The sequence below is a fragment of the Sinohyriopsis cumingii genome, chromosome 1 (genome assembly GCF_028554795.1).
Source record: "Sinohyriopsis cumingii isolate HCF-2022 chromosome 1, ASM2855479v2, whole genome shotgun sequence".
Classification (NCBI taxonomy): domain Eukaryota; kingdom Metazoa; phylum Mollusca; class Bivalvia; order Unionida; family Unionidae; genus Sinohyriopsis; species Sinohyriopsis cumingii.
The window spans coordinates 172,144,308-172,155,055 of NC_142961.1; the positions used below are offsets into that span (position 1 = coordinate 172,144,308).

The window sequence follows — 10,748 nt, forward strand, 5'->3', positions numbered from 1 at the left end:
AAAACTGGAAATGTACTGGTTCTCCAAGAACCATGATGTTGTCAAGATGGCGTTGTCCAGAATTCCATCAAATAATTTATAACAGTTCAAGAATAATATTATAGTCCAAATAATGAGCACTTTCTGTTTCCTCTGAACATTTCAAGCAGATGTTTTTCATCTTGAATAATATCTTCATACAACATAAGACACATCTGCAGATTTACAACAGGAATGCAAGAAATGTGAATGAATCCAAAATTGGAATGAAACTGATTGCTCAGTTCTCTCCTTATATACTAGTATACTGTCTATTGCGACAGTATTTTGCAGTAGACCTCACATGACAGAATACACTACTCATTTTGCATCAAACTTGACTATTCATGTGACCTAGACCAACCAATGGGAAGTTAATGAATCCTTCTAGAAACAACAAAACCCCATCAGCCAACAGCAATTAAGCCATATGCATCATTTAAGTCTTATTATTAAAATTATTATTAATAATTGTTAACACATTTGTAAGATCTATATATAGATCTTATGCAATACTATATTCTTAACAGATTCAGGTCTTTGTAGTAAGACTTTTTTTGTTGGTATAATTTACAGCCATGAATAAAAATTATAAAAATTAAATATAATCATGCACCAGGAGTTACAAAAATATAGATATACATAACAGTGTCTCTATCCACCCCACATCATGGAAATTTCTGTTTTTCTTACTCCAGCATGGTTTATGTTTCAAGTTCTACCCTTGGGTCTAAGCATCAGCCACTGGGCTTTAATTAAAATCATGGACCGCATCATCACCCAGTTCCAGTCAACTTCATGTACAGAGATGGCAGCATTCCTGGATGATATCCAGAAATATATGACAAGTTCTATTCTCCTCAAGGGCAGAAACAATCTTCTATCACTTTTGGATCATCTAGGTTCATCATGAACTGGGAAAAGTTGGATCTTTATCATCCCAACATTTTGTCCATCTGAGTATGGAGTTTCTCACTAATCTCAACCTAATATGGCTTCATCACGTTTGCATAGTCTGAATCGTCTAATTCAGGTCTGTTTCCAAAAGGGCTTGGATTTCTTTGAGTTCTTGCAACTCCTTGGATTTATTCAGTTTGGCAGTAGAGTTGATTGCACACTGTCATCTCTTTGTGTGCTTTAGAGATTGCCTTGCTGGTCCAGTGGAACCCCCAATCAAGTCCCCTCATAAAAAGTCATGATCATTCACAAGTTATGATCATTCCTATGTCAGTACCACATGGGTTCCTTTGGAGAAGCCCCAAGCGGAAATAACAGTATGTACCAAAGTCAGTACGTATGTTTTGGTTGCCCACTTGTTGCCAGATTTTGCCACTTTTGCAAGCAAGAGCAAGAGAATTAAACTTTCCACATCATCTTTTTCTAAATGAGGGCTGTCTTCAAAGCTTTATAGTTCTGGATGAATCAACTCTCAGGGAAAATGTTCCTAATTGTCTGACAACTCTGTTATGATAACATGTCTCCTCAAACCAGGGGGCAGCAAATCACCCGACATGAGCTATCAACATACAAATCAGGTTGCATTCCCAGCAGACCTTCTGTCCTGAATAACACTGTCCAGAAAGGATCAAGCCATATAAAATGGTCTGTGTCAGCTGATCTTTATTAGATTTGTACACTTTGTGGGTATCTGAAGATCAGTCTTTTTGTGACAAGTTGGAATTAAAGTTGCCCACCTTCATCTCCAGTTTCAGATCCAGAAGCTTGGGTTGTGGATGCATTGTCTATCAGTTGGGATGGTTGTGTCCATCTCCTGCCCTAGCCTGGTACTGACAATAATCCAGAAACTGAGGGGTCAGGATGATTACGATAGCCCCTGTCAGATGGGACAAGTCCTGGGTTGCCGTTCTGCTCAATCGAGGAATATTTCTGCTGAGACTGATTATGACCACTCTGAATTTTCTCAAGCAACCACTGTCATGGGTTTTCCACCCCTGCCTCTACTGTCTTTTCATGCTTGTCTCTTGCCAGGACAGCCTTGCAATGGAAAGAAATTTCAGCTGAGATTGCATATTTTCCAACCATTATGCTTTTGGCATAGTCCTTACACATTTTTTTTACTAAATTATACCTTATGCATAAATGTTTTCAGATTTCAAGTTTTTGGTATATCCCTCTCAAAAAAATTAATTTGTTTTTTCATTTTTATTAACATCCCATTAATCCCACAGACTGTATTCTAGACAAGATGGCTTCTACATAACTACAGCATAAGAGTATGCTTGTTCGTAGACTTGCATGCACTTTCCAAACAGTATTATGTTATATTTACAGCAACTGCCCTATTTCCAAGAAGCATACTGGTTTCTACTTTCAAACTTTTGACCTTGGTTTCTATTTCTAGAAGCGTAATGGCTTAATTAGGAAAGAACAGATTAGTTTTCTAACTTTTAATCTTTGTTTGCAGATTCTTTGTTCTAATTCATATCTGGCATAGAACCAGCCTGTAGGTGTTTTTCAAATAATTTCAAAGATGGATTAGAAAAAGACAAAAGACTGATTCAAAGATGAACACATGAATTACATAGTACAGCAATTTATTCTAGGGCAGCTACACACCCATTGCAGGTGTAGTATTAAATTTTGACCATGTTATATCAAACAACACTGACTTGAGAATGAGAGTAGCATAGCTTCATAGGTGTTTTTGAAGGACTGAATTTAGCAGTCACTTTCTTCCTCAGTAATGATTTTGATGTGATCACAGACTTTGTAAAATGACCCGACCAGGTTAGAATTTAATGCTACACATGGGTCGTTATTTAATAGGACATTTAAAACTGGGTCAGATTTTAATGTGAAATTTTGATCACTGCTGTTGAAAATGACCCAACTGGTTCAGAATTCAACAACGGTCAAAATTTAATGCTAAATGGACTGTGTGGAAAGGATTTTAATATCGGTCATGGAAGTAAAACAAAGAAACCTTGAATTAGCTCATTTTACTAACTCTAATACTAAGGTAACTTCTTTGCAGCAGTACTCATTTGTTGACATGAATTTTATAAATGCAGAGGCATTATTTACCGAGTTCTTAATAGAACACTGACTACCCTTAGTGGTAGAAGACAACATTGGTCCTTTGTTCAAAAGGCTGTTTCCTGATTTCAAAATGGGAGAAAAAATGAATGGGCAAGAACAAAATCATTTAATATTGTTTGGTGTTTAGCAGAAAATACTTCATGGAAAATTACAGAAACCATGAAAATTGGACTGCTTCATATTGCCACAGACAGGAGTAGTGATTATGATGACAAAAATTTGTACTCAGTCTGTGTAAGAGACTTCGACAACGAAAAGAGCAAAGTCAGTGTGCTTTTTTGTCATTACCAGAATTAACAGTAAATTCACTGGAGGAAAAAAAAATTATTTGCTTGATAATGCTTTGAATAAACATAAGTTGGCAGAGCTGTATGGGGTTTTCAGCTGATAATGCATGAGTGATGACTGGAATTTATAAAGGAGTTGCATTCTGTATTTTGACAAATGTCTCCATCAGTATACAAATCAGGTTGTCGCTGTCATTTGATGAACCTTGCTGCAGGAAAGGTTGCTGATAAATTAAAAGGAGAACTCCTGTAGTATTAAGTTGGCATTCTACCTGATAATGTACTGCATGCGGACAGAGTTGAATTTTTCATCTTATTTCCCAGTTAAAAGACCCAATGACTGGAAGATATAAGTGTCCTTTTCTTTGTCAGGTTATGAAAGGATTATTGGTTCTTTGCCATTCTAATGCAGACCGAGAGAGACTGTTCAGTAATTGTTAACAAAAATATAACTGAATTCAGATCCAGGTTCAGTAACCCAGAAATAAGTGTTATGCAAAACAGTCATAGTCTCAGATGGTACAAAGTGATTTGAAATGCAGTATGAGAGTCTGTTACTTTTTAAAGCTAAAAGTGCTACATATGAACTGTTGAAGCAGTAATTGATGTTAAAAGACAAGAGGGGTAAATAAATCATTTTGTACTTATGCTCATCGAATTTTATCATGTTATATGTGGATTACTCTTTTTCTGCTCAGATTGCTCATTTTGTCCACTTGGATTACACTTTTTCCTCACCAAGGGTTGGCATGTATGAGACTGTAATGAGAATCTTGCAAGAAGTCATCACTACTTTTGCAAGAGGTTCCTAGCCACCACTTATTTGAATGTGAGGACACAAGCACTATAATTGATCCTCAGATTGGTGTTGTCTGGGGAAGACCCAGCTTTCCATGCATTGACTGAATTAATCTTTCAGATCTTCTGCATCTCTTAGAAAAGGACCATTCTTTTATGTCCAAAAAAGTACAGTCTGGTTGAGTGAACAACATTTTATGCTGCTCTAACTTCAAAACTCGTGTATTAACAGATCTTTTATTTTGCAAATCTCCTTCAGTCTAATCAACCCAAGAAATAGTACTGGAAGTAAAGTCTGGTTTTTGTCCTGCTTCTTTTCACGACAACCTTCTAAAAAAACAATGCTATACCTGTCTTCTGATTCTGATACCCAAGAAACATGCCCCATCATATAATGGCCTTCACTGGAATGTACACTCTCTTCATGATAAGACAGATTGAAGTCCTTCACAACATAACCCAATTTCTTACTCAGGGCCTTTTCAAGGTCATAGAGATTGAAGTCCTTCACAACATAACCTAATTTCTTACTCAGGGCCTTTTCAAGGTCATAGCTGTTTCAGATAACATCTTTGTACACCCAAGTTGAGCATGAAACCATTCTGGAGGAAGACTTTGCTGGTGTAAAACACAGGAGAGCATCTCTATGTAGCAAGGCATTTCATTTTTACATTCTTGCTTCATTTTGGATTGCTTGTCAACAAGGACAAATCCATCTCATTCAGTCCTAGTTCTGAAAAAATATCTTTATTTTGAGTTTGTCTGCTGCAACAACATTCCTTAGGTATCAGCACCTGCCCTACTTCCAGGTGAGTATGGTTTTGCCTATGAAACCCCTGGGGATGAAGGTCACAGTGAATGCATTTGATCAGAGCAATTGTGCATTGATGATTCAGTTTCTTTCATGAAGGCTATGGCTTTCATTGCCAAGAACAGATTTCTGCTCATGGTGATCAGTCCTATGTCTTCTTGAGAACATTTGTCTTGTACATCCTCAAGACCTTGTCAGGGCTAGGAAATGGTACCTGAAGTAGTCTGAGGTTAGGGAGATCTTGTTTGTTTTTAACTAGTTAATGAAGGGATGATATTTCTACTCATGTCCTGGATATGATGGGCATTTCACTAAGGCTTTGATGTCCTGGATATGATGGGTATTTAGACTCAGGTTCTGATATCAGGACCAAGGTATGATGGGTATTTCCACCCAGTCTCTGATGTCCTCAGTACAATGGGTATTTCCACTCAGGTTCTGATATCAGGACCAGAGTATGATGGGTATATCCACTCAATCTCTGATGTCCTGAGTATGAAGGGTATTTCCACTCAAACTCTAATGTCCTGGATATGATGGGTATTTAGACTCAGGTTCTGATATCAGGACCAGGGTATGATGGGTATTGCCACTCAATCTCTGATGTCCTCAGTACAATGGGTATTTCAACTCAGATTCTGATGCCCTGGATATGATGAGTATTTCCACTCAGACTCTGATGTCCTGGGTATGATGGGTATTTCTGCTCGGGTTCTGATGCCCTAGGTAAGATGGGTATATTCCACTCTGGTTCTAATGTCCTGTGTATGATGGGTATTTCTACTTAGGTTCTGATGCCCTAGGTAAGATGGGTATTTCCACTCAGTTTCTGACATCAGGAACAGGGTATCATGTGTATTTCAAAACAATCTTGGATGTCCTGGGTATGACGGGTATTTCTACTCAAGCTCTGATATCAGGACAATAGTATGATGGGTTATCAGTTCAGCAGCAAGGAGATAACCCAGATCAAGCTGAATTTTGTATGTGTGTCAAATTAAGGTTAGATCAGCCATTACCAGAATACCTTTCAAGCACATATTTTCTGTAACTGACAATATCCAAATTGTGTGATCGATCTCAGAGAGGACATTCTCAAGCTCTTTCCTCAGAGACTGCTCCAGTGGCATGGTTATAGCATCTACCTCATATGTGGAATGTTGCTGGATCAAATCCTGGCCAAGTCATGCCAAAGACTTACAAAAATAGTACAAGCAGCTGCCTTGCTTGGTGCTCAGCATTAAAAGGTTAGCGTTAGAACTGGTTGGCCCGGTGTCAGGATAATGTGACTTGGTGGTACATGATGCTACATGTCTGCAGTATGATGCCCCAGTGTTAGACATCACTATAAACTGCCACACTGCAGACATTGTAGTGATATGACTGAAATATTGTTACAGCTATGTTAAAAATCTAATTCACATACACACACTCACATGCTTTCCTCAGAGGTCTTTAATTGAAAGAGCTTAGATGGAACTGGTGGAATCTATAACAGCAGTACAACTGGCTGCTGTCCCAGATTGTTCAGCTTTTTGGTACAATCCATTTTTCTCTACTTCAAATGGATTTGAGGAAGCAAAGGTTTTTAATCAAAAGCACTTCCTTGCACAACGTAGTCCATATGTAAAATGAAACTCAAAGCTGCTTCATATGTGACCTGAGACTGAGACAGTACCATCTTGGGGGAAGGGGATTGTGCCAAATTGTGGGTAGGGGATGTAACTTCCTCAATCTTTTGGCTGTTCTCTACCAATTGGGTAATGTATTGGATCAGACTTGGAATATGGGCTGATGCTGGCAGCATCTGAAATGGGTTTGATAATGAGTGTGATCAACTTATATATTTATACAGTGATCTTGCACTTGATTCACTGAGCTTGCTGCCATTCTGTTGGACATATTTTTGATCTGACTTGGATCATATTAGTAATATGGACCTGTGTCATCATTATCGTACGTAATAATGAGCATATGCATGTTAATGAGGTGATCTTGCATCGGATTGGCTGAGCTTAAGACTATTTCTGCTCAAAATAGTGGATCACTTCATTTTTGAACTCAATCCACACATACTACTGAAGTGATCTTGCATCTGATTGGCTGAGCTTGTCAACACATGCAACTAGATTTATAATATTTTTAAAAAACGTTTTGTCATCACAATGCTAGATGAGTTTGATTATAATCAAATTTTGTAATTTTTTTTTTAATTTAAAAAAATCCTTTCTTTTTTAGGGTGGCCAGATCATTGACAAGCTGATGATAGTCAAGGAGAAACATGGTTCTTACAATTGAGGAAGTACTGATGCCAAGTATTCTGTAATGTTTTGTTGAAAAAATTATGATCCTGATTTTTCAATATGTTTCTTGTCTTAATGAATATACTTAATGTATTTTTAGCACTCTAACAGTACTTTTTTATATTTCAAGTGATTTTCTTTTATTATTCCAATGATTTAATCACAGTGAATTATTTATTTGTAATCTGATTTTTATGACATTTTTCTGAATTTTTCATCTTTTAAAATACCAAAGTTCTTCATGTCAGGACCTTTATAATCATTAATAGTTGAGTTCAGATTTCTCTTTCTCTCCACATTTGCCTAAGGCATATTTTTTAATAAATATACTGATATCTCTTTTGTATAATCAGATTGTGGTTTTAGAAGTCACTTCTAGGAAAAAGCACCAGAAACTTTTGTATGGTTGCTTTATAAAGGTTAATTTATGCTACATTCAGACCCGTGTCAAGCAGTACTTTGGTAAGCAAAGTGACCTCTTAAAGCAGGTGGTTGATATATATGTACTATTTCACCTCTTAGTTTACTTGAAGATTGGTTGGCTTAAAATAATGGATTAGCTAATAATTTAACCTTTAAGATGTGCATATCAGTATTGGTGATCTTTAAAGGGGTCAAGAGAATGACTAGGAAAGACACTAAAACATTCTAATGTAATTGTGGTGGCTTTTATGCAGGTCACAATCAGTATTCTTTTGTATAATATTGTCTTGTTGTAAAATATTTATGCAGTCTTGGGCTAGGTATATTTAAATTTGATATTTCTGGTCCCAATTATTGTATGTAAAAATTTTATCCAGTCTATTAATAACCCATTGTTTGCATTGAACATATTTATTTTAACAGGCTATTTATTTTATCTATGTCAGTAATTTATTTTTTACTTTCTTTTTATAGCATTTAATAAATTTGTAATCTTGTAAATAACCAATACTCCCACCTTTTTAATCCAAAAATTTACAGTTCAGGTTGTTGTTTATATCCACATATCTTTGCAGCTTTTTAATGTTCTCAGATTTGGGTTTTAGAGGTCAGCTGTTGGAAATATGACAAGAGACTTTTTAAGGTTGCTTTAAAAAGGGACATTCAAATCAGCGGCAATAGGCTTAAAAGCAAAGAAGATACTTCTTAAACAAACTATTGCTGTATACATATGCACACACCGCTTCTTAATTGACTTGTACAAACCTGAAAGACTGAATAAGAACAAGGGATTATTTAATAGATTTAACCTTTGAGACTATGTTAATATCATGTTGGTATCTTTCAACATTGCCATATGTATGGAACTGCCATGTATTTATTTAAGCTTAAAAAGAGATCATTGAGCAAATATTTTTTTCCAGTTTTATATATCGACTGTTGATCCTCAGACTTATCAACCCACTAAATTTTATGTGGAAATGAAGTAATTGATTAGAACTGCAATCATTGCCCGTGCCCTCTCAAGAGTTGGTACTTTATGACACCTGTTAATGACACCGGATATGATATATCATCATGATTTATTTTACACCTGAAAATTTGAGGTTTTAACAAATGGGGTTTATTTTTTAATTATAAGAGTGATTAAATGAAGAGGTATTGGTATTGTTAAAAATATACTGCCTGGGTTTTTGTGTATTCAGGTCACTTTTAGTGTGTATGAATCCTGCAATTGTGTATCCTAGAATAGTTCATTTCTCCAGTTTTGTTTTTTCGTAATATTTGCATGGTTTTCCTCTGTTAATAGCAACCTCCACTATTCCTGAAAAGCAATTGAAAGAATTAATCCAATTCCTGTGATTTATTTACTCAGAAAATTTTGAATTTTCATATGTTTGGTTTGAAGAACAAAGATTCAGTGTCCAGTTGGATGCATCATCTGCTGTCAGGTGACAGAGGTAATTTAATACTTTGACAACCCAGATAACCAATTTTTGTATATCAATCACATTATTTTGTTTTGGTATGTTTAAATTAGGAGTCTTTAAGTGAAAGCATGAGAGGAATTTTTAATAATTGTGTGCCATATTTATAATTCCTTATCATTAATGCCTCCTGCCATATCTCTAGAGGAGGTATATAGTCTTTTTCATGTCTGTGCTTTCTTGCCATGCCCCATCATGTCCATCACGAATTCATGTTTGAACAGTCTTGTAGTGTCTTACAGAATTTTGACCTCCAACTTTGTCCTTCAGTTTGTGCACAATAACTTCAGTACAGCATGCATTTAATATCAAATTTTATATGAGATTTAATACAACGAAGACTTGGGCCAAGTTTGATTTTTACTGTTTTCCAGAAGAAAAAAACAGTATTGAGTTATGGCCCCTGTTTCACTCAGCACTTTGTTCTTTAACTGCATCTTAATTGTATCAAACTGACAGGAACAGCTTTGGCACATAGACAAATGTTTTAGCTTTTATTTTAGAACTTTATTACATTTTAAGATGTATTTGTGGGAGCTTCTAAACAGTGCATAGCCAGATTTAGAAAGGGTTGGATGGGGAGTGTGGGTCAGTCCAATGGAGCTAATGGCTTAAAGGTTTAGGCAACTGCAGGATCCTTTGACCTACATCAAATCTGCCAATACATGTGTGTCAGCAAATAACTATAACCCATTGTAACAAGCATTTGGATCAGTTAGAATGACATCGTTTGATGCAGAAAACTAGATATTAGTTCATAACATCAGAAACAAATACTTATTATATTTCTTGTTTGCTTTGGCAAAGTTTGTAAACAGTGGTTAAAATAGTTCTATAATTCTGTTATTTATTTCTTGAGATTTGTCACTTATTTTTAGAACTTTTTGTAATTACAATAATGAAGTTCATATTTTATCTCATGAAGCTTAGAAATCAATTATGCATGAATGTTCTTCACTTCACTACAGCTGTTCATGTAAAGTGTAATTGATTTTCAGGCTTCCTGTCAAATCTGTTCTTAAGCATATAGTTGAAATGAAAACAGGTTCAGGTAAAAATTTCACCTCATTGCTCTTTGAATTCTATATATACTATGAATATCTCAAAGTTCTTATAAGAAGCTTGTTTAACGGTGATATTTTGCACAGTCCAGCACTAGTCATGCTACATTTCACATGTTTATGGTCTACTGATTGGAAGGTCTTTTAAGAAGCTTGTATTGTTTTCTTTGTCACATTCTTTAGCATGCAGCTTGATTACCTGAAAGTATCTCTTTATTCCATGTAAGTAAAATATGAAATTAAAAGGAAGAAATGCATTCATACAAGCAATAAATGATTTTTCTCAAAGACAGGAGTTTTTGTTTGTGACCTATCTTGACTGTAGCTTGTACAGAAGGTTATATGGCCCACCAGTTGTTCTGGCACTGTAGTTTGTACTGAAGAACAAATGATAGACTCATGACTCTGGGACTAGAAGATCCTATGCTTTACCCATGGTTCCAGTACTATAGTTTGTTAAGAAGGGCCACTGCTATACCCATGGTTCCAGCACTGTAGTT

At 35.8% G+C, this 10,748-nt stretch overlaps 1 protein-coding gene across 2 annotated transcripts in view; it reads left to right on the top strand.

Moving 5' to 3' along the window:
• LOC149808388 (acid phosphatase type 7-like) overlaps window positions 1-10,536 on the top strand; it is a 53,333-nt gene extending 42,797 nt beyond the window's left edge. For both annotated transcript variants that reach the window (XM_089976549.1, XM_089976556.1), the window contains exon 12: window positions 7,213-10,536. In XM_089976549.1, the coding sequence (XP_089832675.1) occupies window positions 7,213-7,272 (60 nt within the window). In that variant the 3' untranslated portion in view covers window positions 7,273-10,536. The remainder of the gene's footprint in view (window positions 1-7,212) is intronic.
• Window positions 10,537-10,748: the final 212 nt, after the last annotated feature.